Source organism: Chiloscyllium plagiosum, chromosome 17 (genome assembly GCF_004010195.1).
Source record: "Chiloscyllium plagiosum isolate BGI_BamShark_2017 chromosome 17, ASM401019v2, whole genome shotgun sequence".
Lineage (NCBI taxonomy): Eukaryota > Metazoa > Chordata > Chondrichthyes > Orectolobiformes > Hemiscylliidae > Chiloscyllium > Chiloscyllium plagiosum.
In genome coordinates this window covers 59529828-59548229 of record NC_057726.1, presented here as the reverse complement: position 1 = coordinate 59548229, position 18402 = coordinate 59529828, and the positions used below count along the sequence as shown (strand labels likewise).

The 18402-nt window shown below is 41.0% G+C and overlaps 1 protein-coding gene across 2 annotated transcripts in view; it reads left to right on the top strand.

The window, feature by feature from the left end:
- The window catches only part of LOC122558539 (Golgi apparatus protein 1-like), a 140147-nt gene that overhangs the window by 57381 nt on the left and 64364 nt on the right, over positions 1 to 18402 (top strand). For both annotated transcript variants that reach the window (XM_043707238.1, XM_043707237.1), the window contains exons 5-6: positions 3733 to 3918; positions 12389 to 12460. In XM_043707238.1, the coding sequence (XP_043563173.1) occupies positions 3733 to 3918; positions 12389 to 12460 (258 nt within the window). The remainder of the gene's footprint in view (positions 1 to 3732; positions 3919 to 12388; positions 12461 to 18402) is intronic.

The window sequence follows — 18402 nt, the reverse complement described above, 5'->3', positions numbered from 1 at the left end:
ATAATGTTCTGAACTGAAAGATTACAAGTACCTGTGCATATGACTAGATGGTAGTCCCAGAGTGTAGTGTAAAATTGAAAATATGTAATATTTGGCTGTGAAAAGATACTCGAGTTTTGGTTGCTGTTTTGACAACAATTTGAATTTAACCAATTAGTTTAAATTATCCTCAGGATACTAAAACCCAATCGAGTTTGGTTCGATGTTGGCAAAACAATAAATTCAGTGAGGCGATCTGATGTTTGGGTGTATAAGAATGCAGACATTTTAAAAATTGGTTAGAGAGCAGCTGCTGTGGAGAGAGAAACTCCTGGAGAGCCTATTGCCCATCTGGCTCTTTCTCTCAAGAAATTAATCGATCAAAAGTACCTTTTCATGTGCAACATACTCACAGTAAAAAGAAATAAGACAACCGGGGGAGATCTTCAGCCGGAAGACACAGAAGAAGACAGAGTGAGAGATTTTGAAATTAAGTTGATGTAATTTTAAGAAGTGTCTTATTGGAACAGCAAAGGTTTACCTCCATTTCATAACAATAATTAACCTGATTTTTTATTTTTAATTACCATTCGCAATTTGTATGTCTTGAGAAGGTTGTTGGGTTCCTTTTTAGATTAACTAAAAGTCTCCTCTTATTCATTGTTTGTTTCTCTTTCTTCATTTATTTTCCGTTGATCTTGGTACATTTGGCTTCCTTCTCAACTGTACTGTCAATTTAATGCATGTCAAATGCACTTTTGTTTGCTTCATTTCAATCTTGCTTATGTTTCTTGCATTGTGGGAACCTGCCTTCTTTAATGGCAATCCCTTGATCAGTTGCAGTTTTCCCTGCCACTCTTCACCCAGGTAAAAGGGAATCAAACTATTCCCACCCTATTGATACTAATCTTCTCACAATTATTGATGTTTTCTAAATTTCTTCTTGCCCTTTTCCATAGTGAATATAAACCTTAGAAGAGGAAGAAATAGAAATAGAAGGTCATTTGGCTGCTGGAATCTGCTCCACTGTTGTGTACAATTATGGCTCATCTGCTTAAGGTCTTCTCTCTAGTTTCCTGCTAATTTCAGCCCCCATCCATAACCACCATTACTACCACTGGTAAATATTGACTGCCTTGTAGACCAAAATCTGTTAAACTTGACCTTCACTACTGTCATGGCCCAGGTTTCTCTGCTCTAAGGGAAGGAAGTCCAAAAGAAAAATGACCCTCAGAGTAGAAATTCCTCCTCCTGTCTGCTTAAATGAAAAATGTTCTTTTCAGATAGTGTCCTTAGTTCTGGACACCCAAGAAAGGAAACAGTCTCTTGGCATCTATCTGTCAAGACCTCTAAGAATCTTTTATCAGTTCATACAAGATACCCTCTCATTCTAAATCATTTGTCCTTGCTTGTAAGGCAGCATCCAAGGAGCAGGAGAATCAACGTTTCGGGCATTTCCTGAAGAAGGGCTTACACCCGAAACGTCGATTCTCCTGCTCCTTGGATGCTGCCTGACCTGCTGTGCTTTTCCAACAACACATTTTTCAACTCTGATCTCCAGCATCTGCAGTCCTCTCTTTCTCCTCCTTTGTTGTAAGACATGTGGGCGGCACGGTGGCACAGTGGTTAGCACTGCTGCTTCACAGCGCCAGAGACCCGGGTTCAATACCCGCCTCAGGCGACTGACTGTGTGGAGTTTGCACGTTCTCCCCGTGTCTGCGTGGGTTTCCTCCGGGTGCTCCGGTTTCCTCCCACAGTCTAAAGATGTGCAGGTCAGGTGAATTGGCCATGGGAAATTGCCCATAGTGTTAGGTAAGGGGTAAATGTAGGGGTATGGGTGGGTTGCGGTTTGGTGGGGCGGTGTGGACTTGTTGGGCCGAAGGGCCTGTTTCCACACTGTAAGTAATCTAATCTAATCTAATGATTAGATTCCTGGGATGAATCTTCTCTGGACTCCTTCCAGTGCAAATATATCCCTCCTTAAGCACAGTTATCTGGTGCCAGTTCAACGGTGTTATAACTTTTGTTTTATGCTTAATTCCTTTGTAATAAACGTTAATTACTTGCTCTGCCTGCAAGCTTTGTCCTCCCCTTAGTCTCCCTCTGCCCCTCAGCACTCCAGAATAGTTCTGAAGAAGTGTCGTACCGGACTTGAAACATTAATTCTGTTTCCCTCAACAAATACTGCTAGATTGCTAGGTTGGCTGAATTTCTCCAGCATTTCCTGTGTTTGCTGCTTCACTGCTTAGTTGTCACCCATTCCCCCTTCTACCTATTTTTAAGTTGAGGGATGAATGTGTATCTAAAAATACTATTCCCAAACTCCCAACTTTGTAGAGCTTCATACCATTTATGCAGAAAAGATATTGTTAAATTTGAGTGGGTTTGGGGAAGGTTAACCAGGATGTTGCCAGGACTAGAGGGTCTGAGTTATAGGGAGAGGCTGAATAGGCTGAGGCTTTTTACCCCTGGAGCATTGGATACTGAGGGGTGACTTTATAGAGGTTTATAACATAATGAGGGGAATAGATAGGGTGAAGAGGCAAGATCTTTTCTCTCGGGTAGTGAAGTCCAAAACTAGAGGTATTTACGTTTCAGGTGAAAGGAGAAATATTTAAGTATCTGAGAGATAACTTTTTCATGTAGAAGGTGGTGCATATATGGAACGAGCTGCTCCAGGAAGTGGCGGAGAATGGTACAATTACAACATTTAAAAGGCATTTGGATGGGTCCATGAATGGAAGGGCTTGGTGAAATACAGAGCAGCCGCGATTATCCGAACAAGTTGGGTGGGCATTATTTCGTTCAGATAATTAATTATTCGGATAATCGATTTTACCTTAAACAAGGGAAGCCATACTGATCTAATGCTGTGCTCTACTGGAGAATTTGTTTAAATCTATAATTTTAATGAGTCTCTTATTTAAACAAACTAATCTTTGCATTCTACAAAATACAAGTTAAACTGAGAAGGACTTACCATCACATAAATACTGTAAATGAAATCCCAGCATTAAATAAAGTCCTGAACAGCTTCTATGGTCTCAAGAGCACTTGTCAGTTTCCAGGAGCTCAGTGTTGCAATACAAAGACAAAAACACCGCCTCATGCATGTTTTTACATTCTTGGCCATTCTTTTCATGAACGGCCTAGTGACGGGAATATCCTGTACTGTGAAACACTTATTCAAAGGGCTGTGTGACTAACCCTTACCTAAAAAATATCCAGTCACTGATGCTTGAGCTGCTTGTGTTTCTTCGTTTTTGCCAGCATTTTCAGATGTTCTTCAGTACAGGTAAATTGAATACACTTACCTCTTTGTAACGTGTTTGCAGGACCTTGAAATCATCTTCGGATAATCTGAAATTCGGATAATCGAGGTTTCTCTGTATAGGCCAAATGCTGGCAAATGGGACTGGGTCAGGTTGGGATATCTGGTCAGTGTAAATGAGTTGGACCGCAAGGTTTGTTTCTGTGCTGTATGACTTAGTTTACTGTTGTTTAATAATTGACTTTTACTGTCTAGATTTCTAGTTAATCCAGCAAATCTAAAGCCCAACGTCTACTAGTGTCACATTTTATGCCTATTTCAATGCTGTTTGGTAGTGTAAAAGAGATCTGTGCTTAGTTGGGAGCAGCATGGTGGTGCTTCTTTCAACTAGCCAGTAAACAATGACATTCAATTAGCTAGTACACGTTGGTTGTCCTGGAGAGATGTGGGACACTTCTAATCTATTTATTCTCTCAAAACAGGATGTGCATTCACAGGGAGAAGTGGTCTCCTGTTTAGAAAAGGCTTTGGTGAGTGAAGACAAGGCGATTTCTGATAATTGTAAGAAGGCCATCCTACGTGTAGCAGAACTCTCTTCAGATGACTTCCACCTCGACAGACACCTGTACTTTTCCTGCAGAGATGATCGAGAACGCTTCTGTGAAGATGTAAGTTGATGTTTCTGTTGCTTGATTTTTACATATTGATAATATGGCCCTCTCACTGAAATTAAAGCCTCAGAGGAAGATACTACATTGGGACTGGGTCAGCTTGGGATATCTGGTCAGTGCAAATGAGTGGAACCGAAGGGTTTGTTTATGTGCTGTATGACTTAGTTTACTGTTTTTTTGATAATTGACTTTTACTGTCTGGATTTGTAGTTTTTCCAGTCAATCTAAAGCCTGACATATATTCGTGTAACATTTTATGCTATAACCTGTGTGTCACGTTGAATCATTTACTTGGTCCAAGTAAACCAAGGTTACTTGGCTTGAAAAATAATTAAACGTTTCGAGAGGAGTTCTGATGACACCGAGGGGGACAAAAGCAGTGAAGGAGATCAAGAACAGGAAGTGCCTGTACATGTTACTGTTTGCTTTCAGTCTGCTTTTATATTTATTATCCAAATGAAATGTGAAACTTGGCATCTTGTTGAAAGCCCATCTTGAGAAATATTTTGGCACTTTTTATTCAAGGGTGAATTGAACAGATCAGGAACTTGAAAAATGAGTATGTAAAAATAATGATTCATTTTACATCATCCACACCAGAAGTCAAAGTAAAAATGTTCTGTTTTCAGATGTTTTTTGTTTTTTTTCAGGGGCTACCTTTTCATACTCTTAACCCTTCTATTAGGTGACGCAGTCATGATCATAATAAAGTACAATAATGCATTACGAGGAGAGAATGCTGGTTAGCTGGCAAGTGGATTCTGGTGGTGGTGTTGCCATGGGAATGCACCAGTTCGATAATGCCTGGCAGTTAATTTTAGACACAACTTGGTCACTAAACCAGGCAGGTTGACTGAGTGGTCAGACAGACCAGAGAATAGCTGTCACCTGTTTGTTGAGTTGAACTTCAGTGGAAGTGTGATGCTGATTAGGTAGGTCTGAAGGCTGGCACAATGGTAGACTCCCCCACCGTAGACTGGCAGCCAGAACACCTGGATCCAGCAAAAAGGCTCTTCTTGACTTGACTGAGGATGGCTCCTGCATCCCCATATATAATATGTTTCATGCTTCTTGTCTCTACCTTTAGCTCCCAGCTCCCCAGTTCCAGGGAGAGTGACTGATTGTCATATAACAAGCAAATGCAACACACGCAAAACCTAAAAATCAAATGATTTTCAGAGTTGTCTTTATTAATTTTTTTCTCTTCACATAACTGGGTGGTTCAGTGGTTACCACTGCTGCCTCACAACCAGGTTTAATTCCAGCTTGAGGTGAGTTGGCATGTTTTCCCATAGTCTGCATGGGTTTCCGCCCAGTGTTTCATTTTCCTTCCTCAGTTCAAAGGTGTGCAGGTTAGGTTTATCTTGCTTAGTTTTATAATGTCTCTGTAATTGCACCACCAAGGAATTCCACTGAAGTTAATCTGTTCATTTTAAGCTAACAACTTTTATTGTTCTTTGAATTTTCTTTGCTGCTTTTTGGGTAGCATCCTGAAGATGAATTCTCAAATTGTAATAGCAAAAGAACAAAGGATATTTACTGAGGCCCTGCTGTGAATTATGTAGTTAATCTAAATCTATATCAAGGAGGAAAATCAGCCAAAAGAGAGAGAATCAGCAGCAAAACCAGTCACACCTTGCCTTAGAATGATTTGGTATGAGGAAACAACTGATGCAGCAAGGGGATTAGTTGTCTTTAAAAGCAAATCCAATGAAGGGCAATTTGTCCTTGCATGGTGCAGACAGTATGGATGTCAGCAGTTTATATGAATGAATCCTGTTATCATGGCATCAGCGCATGGGCAAATGTATCCTGAAGCCTCTTGAGGCCAGCTAACCTCACAGCCCTATCTGCGCATGTGCAGGAGTTGGTGATCATTTATATAGGAATTTTGTAATTTGGGCAAAATACCCTGCTGTGCTTGTAATTACTGTTGGAGGTATCTAGAGCTGTAGTCAACTTGCAAGTAATATGATCTGTAGCAGTCATTTTATTCCAGGAAAGTCCATTTTATAATTTAATATTTTATAACTTTTAGCACAATTTATGATATCTCTTGTGGACCTGACAAGCTATTCACATTCCAATTTTCTTGTCTTTCCCCCCCTACCTGTTAAAATTCATTGTTTAACAGGTTTGCAAGTGTCAATAATTTGAGACAATGGTACCATTGTTGGGGCTTTATGTGTGTAAAAGCAGCAGATCCAGATAGTTAGGTATAGCAAAGGTCACATGGCTGAGTTTTAAATAACTTTATTGTTGAATAAAGATTGCCATTATCAGTGAGCAATTAACTTCCTGGAGACTGCAAGTTTGGACCTACCTGCTGAAAGGTCATACTTTGGGAGCAAGAACCTGTAATAATTAACACTTTGGAAGGTTGCAAATGGACATGGATCATAGAATCCCTACACTGTGGAAACAGGCCATTTGGCCCATCCACACCAACCCTCTGAAGAGCATTCCACTGAGACGTACCTCTTCGCTTATCCTTGGAACCCTGAATTTCCTTTGACAAAATTCACCTCACCTGCACAATCCTGGACACTGAGGCAATTTAGCATGGTCAATCCACCCAACCTGCACATCTTTGGACTGTGGGAGGAATCCGCAGCACCCAGAGGAAACCCATACTGACACAGGGAGTGTATGTAGACTCTACATAGACAGTTGTCCGAGGCTGTAATCGAACCCAGGTCCCTGGTGCTGTGCCGCAGCAGTGCGAACAGCAGACCCACCATGCCTCCCGACATGGCATGTGATGACATCTGGAGTTTGTAGATTTTCACTCATTCAGTGTTTGTGCTCCAATTTAACTAATGTTGTAACAGGACCCAGTAGGTGTATTGGGTTTAGGTTTACAGAAGGCACTTCACAAGGCACCACATCAAAGCTCATTGTGGAAAATATAATCTAATAGCTTCTTGGCAAGAATAATAGGTTGGTTGGCTAACAGGAAGCACAGTAGAAGTAATTGGGTCATTTTTAGGCTGGTGGGAGGTAATGAGTGGTGTTCACAGGGGATTGGTGCTGGAGCCTCAACTCTTCACAGTTAATATAAATGATTTGGATGAAAGGACTGAAGATACTGTAGATAAATTTGAATAGACCAAGGTAGAAAAGTGAGTTGTGACAGCCAGCTTGGAGAGGGATGTCACAGAATCAGGGAATTGTTACAGTGCAGAGGAAGGCCATTTGGCACATTGTCTCTCCACTGGCTCTTCGAATAAACATTATTGCCTATTGCCAATTTCCTATTCGATTCATTAATGATGATTTATGGCTACTAATTTTAGTGTTTTCTCACAAATTGAAACATCATCGGTACATTGACATCATCAAACCCATTGATAACTTCCAACTTCTCCTTCAGACCACTTCTAAGCCTTGCCTTTTCTAAATCAAGAAGCTTATCATTGTTGATGGGTGTAGAACCTTTCAATTCTGATGTTTGAATAAATTTATTTGCATGTTCTCTAGTATCTTTATATTATTTCCATAATATGGAGACCAGAATTGATCATAGTACAGCACTGTGGCTTACCAAGCTTCTGCACAATTTAATATAATGTCATTGACTTTTAATTGTGTCCCTTGACAATTGTAATCCGATGCTGTGATTGCACTTTGAAAGCTTTATTAACCTGTCTTGCTTTTTTTTGGTCTTTGTCTGCCTTTATTGTTTGATCTCTTCACTCCTCCATCCCACTTAGATTCTTATTTTCTCAATATTGTATTCATTCCTTATTTTTCCAACCAAAATAAAACCATGTGTATGTTAAAGTGGATTTGCCAATTTCACAGCCATTCTGCAAAATTATTGGCATTGTTAGTGTATCTTGTTGCAGCCTGTAGCTCCCAAATTTGGTGCCATCCACAAACTTTGCAATTACCTTTCAGATTCCTGAGTCCACAACTTTTATGTAAATTGTTTAGGTTAATGGTTCATAGTGGAAACCATATTCTAGAAAACATTATTGCTTTCATTAATGTATGACCAACATTGTTGCTAAAAATCTTAATTAATTAGGTTCCTTCAGTGTATAAGTAAGCCAACAACTTCTCAGGAGTAATCAAGCAAAATAGATATCAGAATAAAGGCAACTTTTAGCTTATTTTAAGAAGGGCCTTAAATGTAAATATTTTGGAATTTTTTTTCTTCTTTCATGGGATACGGGCACTGCTGGCGAGACCAACGTGTTGAATTAGGTGACTTGCTCATCCACATTCACTGTGGATCCAGAGTCAGGTATAGGCTAAAATCTGCCAAATGGAAGATTTTCTGCTTAAGATGATTTCTGGGCAAGGTGAGTTTTCACGACACTTCATGATAGAAATGGCAGTATTACTGACACAACCTTTTAATTCTAGATTTATTCATGGAATTCAAGTTCCATTACCTGCCATGGTAGGATGTGAACAAATGTCATCAGAGTATCAGCCTGGCTTCTGGATTACTATTCTTGTGACAATGCCATCACCACCTTACCTAACAGGGACAACAGTGCTAAAATCTGTGGAGTTGAGAGATGATGCTAATTGCTGATTTTGAGAGGTGTAAGAAGTCAGAGGATTAAATCCTGCTCTGTAGCTTCTCATTTTGCTCTTTTGCTGACGAGGCCAGGGAAAGAGAAAAAGATAATTTGATAGGATGCTTGATTGAGTGGTACATCATAATCTATTAAAATTGAGCATTGACAATGTTTTTGAAATCTGGTATAATTGGGAATGCTGAAGGATGTGGACATATTTTGTATGTAAGAGTCAAAGCTGGGAGTTGGGAAATGCAAGGCTTGGATAAATACCATTTTCAGTCAAAAAGTGTGGTGCTGGGAACACCAGAAGGCCAGACAGCACCTGAGGAGGAGGAGAATCGCTAAACCCTTCATCAGGAATGTGGAGTCGGGGAAGGGGCCTGAACGATAAATAGGAGGATGTGGTGAGGTTCCTGGGAAGGCGATAGGTAGATGCAAATGGTGGGGTGGGGGTTGATAGTGATAGGTCAGAGGGGAGGGGAGCAATTGGGTGGGAAGGAAGATGGATAGGTAGGACAGTTCAAGAGGATGGTGCCGAGTTGGGATGTTGGATCTGGAAGAGAGTGGGGGGAGGGGAGATGAGTAAACTGGTTCAGTTGATGTTGATACCATGTGGCTGGAGGGTCCCAAGGCAGAGTATAAGGCATTCTTCATCCAGGCATCGGTGCCTTGAATTTGGTGATGGAGGAGGCCCAGAACTTGCATGTCCTTGGCAGAATGGGAGCAGGTGTTGAAGTGGCCAGCCATTGGGTGGTGCGGTTGTTTAGTGCATGTGTCCCAGAGATGTTCTGTGAGTTGGTGCTCTATCTCCCCCATGCACATCTCTGCCAGATGTGGAAGGATCCTTTGGGGCCTTGGACAGAGATCGGAGGGGGGGGGGTACTGGGCACAGATTTTACACATCATCTGGTGGCAAGGGAAGGTGTTGGGAGTGAGGGTTGGTTTGGTGCGGGGTGTGGACTTAATGAGGGAGTCACAGAACACTTGATTCCTGGTTCTTGAATGCTGCCTGACCTGTGGTGATACCGCAGTGCCACGTTTTTTAACCCTGACCTTCGGCATCTGCAGTTCTCACTTTCTCCTGCATACAATTCTCATGATACTGAGATCTCAAAATAAAAGATTCTTTAGTGCAATCTTATAACTGCTGTGTTAAAAATAATTCTGACACATTTAATTTGTGTCTTGATTTCCCTGAAGAACCAAAAGTTAATGCTGATCTCTCTCTTTAACCAGAGGTACCTATTTGCCAAGTAACATTCACACCATCCAAATGCCAGGCAATGATCATTTCCAATAAGAGGTGATCTAACCACTGCACCTTGACATTAACTGGTGTTAGCATCACTGAATCCCCCACTATCATCATCCCTGAGGTTACCACTGATCAGAAACTCAACTGGACTAGCCAAATAAATACAGTGGCTACAAGACCTGGTCAAAAGCTATAAGTACTGTGTGAGTAACTTACCACCTGTCTCCTTAAAGCTTATCGATCTACAAAGTACGAGTTAGCAGTCTGATGAAATATTCCCCACTTCCCTGGCTGAGTGCATCCCCAGTCACAGTCAAAAAGCTTGGCACCATCCAGGACACAGCAATACACTTGATTGGCACCAAATCTACAAGCATTTGCTCCCTCCTCGACTGACGCTCAGTTGCAGCAGTGTGAATGTCTACAAGATCCAAGATCCTTTGATAACTCTGACCAAACCTACAACCACTCCCATCTAGAAGGACAAGGGCAGCTGATGCATGGGAAGGTCACCCTGCATGTTTCCCTCCAAGCCACTCACCATCCTGATTTAGAAATATATTGATGTTCGTTCACTGTCACTGGGTCAAAATCCTGGAATTCCCTCTTGATCAACATTGTGGGTCTACCTAAAGCAAATGGACTGCTGCAGTTCAAGAAGGCAGCTCACTGCCACATTCTCAAGGGCAACTAGGGACAGATACCTATGTCTCATGAATGAATAAATTTTAAAAAGCAATGATCAGAGTACCCAAAGATAGATAGATAGTATAAGGTATTAATGCCCAAGCAAATGAATGTGGCATCCGTATGTGTGTTGTTTAAACCTCTTTATATATTAAATATGATCTCATCAATATTAAATCTGGGGGATAACTGGATATCTTGCATGCCCTTCTTAAACTAATTTTGTTACCACACATTTACTTCCTTTTCAGATTTTCCAATTTAATTAATTTATTTCAATTAATTATTGTCAAAATGTTCGTACTCTGCATAATTGTACTCTCTTGCAAACTCCAGTTTCTTTGTGAAAGGATTCATATGTTTAAATTAATGCTCAGTGGTCAATAAATTAATTTTACTTGGGGGGTGGTGATGTGGCTGAAGTGGATTTTAAATAAGTATCCCTTAGAACATCAAAGATCTTTGAAGCAAGTCTCCATTGGGAGGGATCGGGGACAGAAGAGGAAAATATCAAGCTCGTTGAAAGAAGTGCATCCACTGTTTATAACACAGAATGCATTGTATTTCCACCAATTTGGAGATGTTGTACAGCTAACTGATAGCTTTCTGCTAACAATCCTTCAATCTAATATTGGGTTACTTTATTCATGTATTCATGATTGTGGAGGCATACTCACATTGTACATGAATCAGTTCAGCCTTTCTTGCTCAACAAATTTGCAAAGCACTTTTCCAAAGCATTGTATTAGTTATTATATCTTTCATGCTATGCCTCAGATTATTTATCTTGAGGAGAAGTGGACATGGTGATATGTTTTGAGATGGCTAGCTCTTAGGTGGGAAGGGGAAGAGCAGTGACGTAGATTTTCATTTGTAGTGTGGATGAATTTCCATTCTGTCTGTCTTGGCGACCTGCGGCAACAGTAGTTAGGAATAATGTGTTATGTTTAATATTTTGCAATGTTGTACTGATTGTTCAATCTGAGTGGCTGGTATCTGTACTGTAGTCCTTTCTAGCGTGAAGTTAGGAATATCTTCCTTGGGAGAATAGGAGTTCTATAAGATCTCTGGTAACATCGTAGTACCTTGAATTATATGGTGAAACAAGAGCCGAAACCATTGAAACCAAAAGTGTAATTCTTGAGCATCCTGGATCATGCAACAGCAACTTGAATTTATATAGTTTAAGGAGTCCTGCTTATTTATCAAGTACAGTTTCTTCTTGGTTTCATCGATGTTCATGTACATAGATCCCTGAAAGTTGCCACCCAGATTGATAGGGTTGTTAAGAAGACATATAGTGTGTCAGCTTTTATTAGCAGAGGTATTGGGATTCAAAGCCACGGGTTTATGTTGCAGCTATACAAAACTCTGTTTGGGCTGCACTTGGAGTATTGCATACAATTCTGGTCACATTATAGGAGGGATGTGGAAGCTTTGGAAAGCGTTCAGAGGAAAGTTACTAGGATATTGCCTGGTATGGATGGAAGGTCTTATGAGGAAAGGCTGTGGGACTTGAGGCTGTTTTCATTGGAGAGAAGAAGGTTCAGAGGTGACTTAATTGAGACAATGTAAGATAATCAGAGGGTTAGATCGGGTGGATAGTGAGAGCCTTTTTCTTTGGATGGTGATGATGAGCACAAGGGGGTATAACTTTAAATTGAGGGGTGATAGATATAGGACAAATGTCAAGCGTAGTTTCTTTACTCAGAGAGTAGTAGGGGCGTGGAATGCCCTAACTGCAACAATAGTAGACTCGCCAACTTTGAGTATTTAAATGGTCATTGGATAAACATATGGATGAATATGGAATAGTGTAAGATAGGCTTCCGATTAGTTCCACATGTCAGCGCAACATTGAGGGCCGAAGGGTTTGTACTGTAATGTTCTATGTTCTATCTGTAAAAATTGTTTTGTGTTAGTTTGCATCTTTGGATTTTTTAGTGCACTCACTATCAATCACTAACCTTCTATTTTGTTGACTCCATAGATTCAGGGTGGAGAGGGCCGTGTGTACAAATGTCTTTTCAATCACAAGTTCGAAGAAGCCATGAGTGATAAGGTAAGCAGACATTTCAAAGGTTCCTATCACTGATTTACTTATATCCTGATTTTGTGTGGAATAATAATGTTGCCAATTATTTTTTCTTTCTACTGAGCAAGTTTATCATTGCTGGTTCAATGTGTTTCAATAGCTAGTTCTGGCTAACATATTGTATAAATTGCAACTGCTCTTTTCTATTCTGAGCCCAAATTGGACATTTCTGTTTGTTTGGTTTTGCTGTGCATCTAACATTTGTGTTTGAATTATAACATTCAATGACTGCTTGTGTGTCTCAACGATCTTTTCATCCCTACCACAGTGATCCTTTGCTGTTTCCTTGTTGCACTTTGAAGATTATTGTTTCTTTGATGTTTCCTTGAATGTGTAATTGGGATGAAATACTTGACCCTTCAGTATTCGCCATCTATGTTATTGACTGAGTAATAACTGGCAACAAAATTATTTTGTATTGTGCACTCTGGTGTACTTAGAAAACAAACCTCTGAGTTAGAATATTCTATTTTCAAATACTATTCCATGTTCCTTGGCAAAGGTTGAGCAGGGAAGGTGTCCTGTATGAAACTGAGCAAATTTGTAGTGTTATTTGTGGGAATGCATTACATAAGTTTTCTGTCTCAAGTACTGGCATTCACCTTTGACTCCAGGCTGGCTATAATATGTCAAATTTCTTTATAAGTTAGCTGCTCTAGACAACTGAAATTAATTTTTTTTGCTATTTGCATATTTCATAAGTGATTTGGATTTATACTTAACACATACATCCATATAAACTTCTCTTTGTGTATTTAAAGATGAAGAGAATATTTCCAACTTAGATTTCTTTGTAGAAATATAGATACAGTCACTATAGTACCAGAAGACCATAGGAATGCTCTCTCATTAGAGAGCGATTACTGTGGGTGATTTAACCTGAGAGTCACCACCCCTCAGGCAAAATGTGAACTTGAGAATGCAGGACCATCATGGTGACCTCAGCTAAAATGGGAATTAAATCTGCACAGATGGTGTCACTCTGTCTGTGTCTCAAACTACCTGTCCAGCCAGTGAAGCTTGCTGACTGCTGGAGGGGGCCTCTTTCCTTTACTCCACATTGGACCAAACCTGCTGTAGTGGTCTCTCTCCAGCAGGCTCTGCAACTTCAAAGACCCGAACTGCTGCACTAGGGCAACTTCGCTGGAGAGAGAGCGCTGAATCAAACTCATTGTTTATCTCCACACAGTAATTGCGACCGTCATCAATGCCTGGTCGATTCCCTCTCTTGTTGGTGGGACAATGGCCACTTGGTACCTATCCACTTGGGCAGTACTCCCAAGAGAGAGAAAAAGCGATCAAACTTTTTATTCAGGCCAGCGATTTCCCCTTGGGTGGGCGGTTCAAATCGCCCGGATCACCCTTCAGTCCTCGACACTGGAATTGTAGTCTGAAATCTGCTGTCAACTCAGCCTGAATTGGTGTACCCAGAAGGTGCAAGATGCACTCAAATATGAGTTCAGAATTACCAGTGAATTCTATTACAGAAAAAAAAATTAACTTGCCCAGTCCGTGCAATACTTAGATGAAACTTATACTCTATACTGTGATATAAAATATAAGAAAACTGTAGTGGACACAATGTAAATCTTTAACCTTACACAATTTGCAGGGTACTTATACTTTAAGAATTATACAACCACCCTCCCCTCTATGCCTAACCAACTACTCCAGAGTATGAGTGTCCCAGGCCTGAAAAGGGTTCTTACAGTCTCAGAGGGACTTGTTGCTTGTCCGTTGGGGCTCCCTCTCATGCTCGGGTATTGTGCGGACTTCTGGAGTCCGAGGTCGATGTCTTCAGCTCCAAAGGGTTGGTGTCCAGAGACGCAGTGAGTTTAGAACGAGAAGAGTGAAAAGGAAAAGAGCTGACAGCTGACCCTGCTGCCCCTTTCACCCTTTCCAAAGGGCCGGCTGGCTCCACCCCTCAGGTCATTTCAGTTCACCAAACATCTCCAGTGACTGCGTGGGCCGGTTTAATCCCATCATTCGTGTAAACAGAAGGGTCGATACGTCCCACATTTACTTTTGATGACTTCATGGAGCCTCCCAAACTGTTTTCAGATTAGAGTTAGTAGTTATCCCGTTAACTAGATCAGCTTCATTTTTCAGGGTTCAGTACCATTTCTGTGCCTCTCCCTTGATACGATGTCTGGTGGGTGCCATTTTGTTGGTCGAGTTGCCTCATATCTCTGAGGATCTCTGCCCCCAGATGTGTCCTTATTCTGGCAGGCATAGATGGGGAATCCTGCCTGAATGATGACAGGTTGACCAGTTTTTCACAAAAGGCCATTTTCTGTCAGTCTTTTCTTTTAAAACTGGGGATTGCCCTGAAACTGCTTCACTGCAGACCCAAAAGCTGGAGATTAGTGGTTGTTAATATTATGGTTGTTACAGAAAGATTAAATTCATACTGTTCGAAATGTGGCTAAGTTGCCAAGGAAATGGAAAGCATATGTGTTTTTTTTTTAATAACATATCCAAATAGCTGCTGCTTACCACATTTATATGTGCCACGTTTTAGACCGTTTTAGATGCTGGATAATGTTCCCCCACAGTGACCATTGTTGAAGTTCAAACTCCCCAGATTGTTGAATTTAGTTGAATGTTTGATTTAGGGACAGCATCAAAGATTCATCTACAAACAGCAGGCAAATACATCCTGAAAATTTTCAGCCGTAGAATTTGAACTTGTGTTAAAGCAAGCGTGCATGATTAAACTTAATTTAAAGCTTGGTAATCCCATCTGTCTTCCTGTCCTGATGCTCAATACAATCCTGATTTAAACTAAAAGCTCCCTACCAACAAACCAAGTATCTCAGCAGTCCTTTTTGATCCTTTTCTAATCCAGTTTGCTTATTGTCACTGCTAATACTTGGTACTTAGCTCTATTAACAAACTTAAAGTAATTTGAGCCATAATTAGGTATCATGGACAGCTCTCGCTATTATAGAGAAATAGCGATATAACCTGAGGAGCACCAAGTCTAGGGAAAGACAAGGAGGCAGTGTGAGGCCTCCATGAACTATGACAGCCTAATGGACATTGAATCTGTGCTTTTGGTTTTCTCCACACACACCATCTAACTAACTGAGGCTCAAGTAAAGCACCACAGCTTGAGCTTATGCTTGACTAAAGGAAGCTGCGTAAGGAACTGAAAGCTGAACTGGCTGAAACTTGTGCAGTACTGAGCTTTGAATACACAGCTTTGCTGAGGCTGAACCTGAATCCAAAAGCTGATACTGCTTAATCGACTAAAGATTTTTCGTTATGATTCTGAAGTAGAGACTTATTGCATGTAGAGCAGGTATAATTATGAACATACATTCATTCACATGAGTTTTGAGCAACACGAGGTCACTCAGCCCTTTAGGCCTGCTCTGAAATTCAATAAAATCCTGACTGATTTGAATGTGTTCCAACTTCCCCACACAACTATTCCTAATTGATTTGGTTACCAAGTAACTTTCACCTTAAAAATATTCAATGCCGCTACCTCCATTGTCATGTGAGGCAGGATGTTCGAAAGTCTCTCAACCCTCTCAGGAAAAATATAAGTCCCGTCATAGCTGTCCTAAAAGGCAACCACTATTTTTATAAGTGTCCCCCTAGTTTTGAATATCCTTTCCATGGTTACCTTGTCAGGATGAATCAAATTCTTACAAATTTCTATCAGATCACTCCTTACTCTTCTAAACAATCAAAACAAGCCAAACTGATTTGTTGTATGATAACTGACTCATTTCAGGTGTTAATCTTGTAAAACTCTTCAGAACTGTCTTCAGAACATTTACCTCAGTCCTTATCTAAGGAGTTGAAACTTTATTGCTGGAACAGCACAGCAGGTCAGGCAGCATCCAGGAAACAGGAGATTCGACGTTTCGGGCACAGGCCAAAGAAGGGCCTGTTTCGGGCTTCTTCTTCCTGAAGAAGGGCCTGTGCCCGAAACGTCGAATCTCCTGTTCCCTGGATGCTGCCTGACCTGCTGTGCTGTTCCAGCAATAAAGTTTCAACTTTGATCTCCAGCATCTGCAGACCTCACTTTCTCCTTATCTAAGGAGACCAAACTGCGCATAATATTGGAGATTTGGTTTGAGCAATGGCTTATATAACTGCAACATGCCATCCTCACTCCTGTGTTCAATTCCTCATGTAATAAAGCATTCCATGAGCTGCCTTAATCACTCACTGGACTGCATGCAAATATTTTATGCTTCAAGCCATGCACTGGAGCACCTAAATCCCTTTGCATCACAGATTCTGCACTTGTTTAACCTGTTCAGATGTGTTGTGACAGCCCTCTGTGGTAATCAAATCCCAGGTGGAGCACTGCCAGTGTGCCACAAAACCCCAAGATGAGGATCATCAGGGATTTAAACTGAGGACCTATCAAGTATTGCTTATTTCAAAATAAGAATTGTACACCTTTATTATCAATGTGCTGGACATGTCATGACACATCTGAGGTAGGTGGGATTCCAACTGAGACCTTCTGGTTTGATGTATTGACACTAACATGGGCCCTTTTTGTGTGGTCACATAATCAATCAATGCCCTCCATCTATTCAACCTTAACCGTTACAATATAAATGACAGAGCTTTTACATTAAAAGACTTGCAAGCAGTGTTCTTTCATTTTGTCTTCTCAGTAGTAGATGTCACAGGTTCAGAAGGTGCTGTCAAAGGAGTCTTGGCAGGTTGCTGCTTTGGTAGATAAGTAAATGTTTACGGTGGTGGATGGGGTACCAATCGAAAGGGCTGCTTTATTCTACATGTTGTTGAGCTGCTTGAATATTATGGGAGTCATGTTTATCTCGGCAGGTTGAGAGTCTTCCATCATACTTTGTAGCTTAGATGGTGGAATGATTTTGGAAGTTCCGAAGTGAGTCATTTACTACAACGTAGGTTGACCTCTGGCCTCCTCTTACAACCGCCTTATCTGAATGGCTAATCCATAATATGACTTATCCGAAGCTAAAGCAGAGAGCAACAAATCATCGAAAATGTTCTAATGCAGAGAGCAATTTTAAAATGAGCCAGAGTAAGTGGGGGCAAAACACACATACAGTCTGTTATCCAGTGCAAACTGCTTCCAACATCAAAGCAAAAACAAGTACCAAACAATAATCTGAAGCTACCTTGAAGCACAGTGACAGCCTTTAAACAAAAGAAATGCTTCAATTTTGCCGTAATATATTATAGAACATAGAAGAATACAGCGCAGTACAGGCCCTTCGGCCCTCGATGTTGCGCCGATCCAAGCCCACCTACCTAACACTAGCCCACTATCCTCCATATGCCTATCCAATGCCCGCTTAAATGCCCATAATGAGGAAGAGTCCACCACTGCTACTGGCAGGGCAGTCCATGAACTCACGACTCGCTGAGTAAAACATCTGTCCTATACCTACCACCCCTTAATTTAAAGCTATGACCCCTTGTAATAGCTGACTCCATACGTGGAAAAACATTCTCACTGTCTACCCTATCTAAACCCCTAATCATCTTATACACCTCTATCAAGTCACCCCTAAACCTTCTTTTCTCCAATAAAAACAACCCCAAGTGCCTCAGCCTTTCCTCATACGATCTTTCTACCATACCAGGCAACATCCTGGTAAACCTCCGCTGCACCCGTGCCAGTGCCACCACATCCTTCCTATAGTATGGCGACCAAAACTGCACACAATACTCCAGATGCGGCCGCAACAGAGTCTTATACAACTGCAACATGACCTCAGTACTCCAGAACTCAATTCCTCTACCAATAAAAGCCAGTACGCCATATGCCTTCTTCACCGCACTATTCACCTGGGTGGCAACTTTCAGAGATCTGTGTACATGGACACCAAAATCCCTCTGCTCATCCACACTACCAAGTAACCGACCATTAGCCCAGTACCCCATCTATT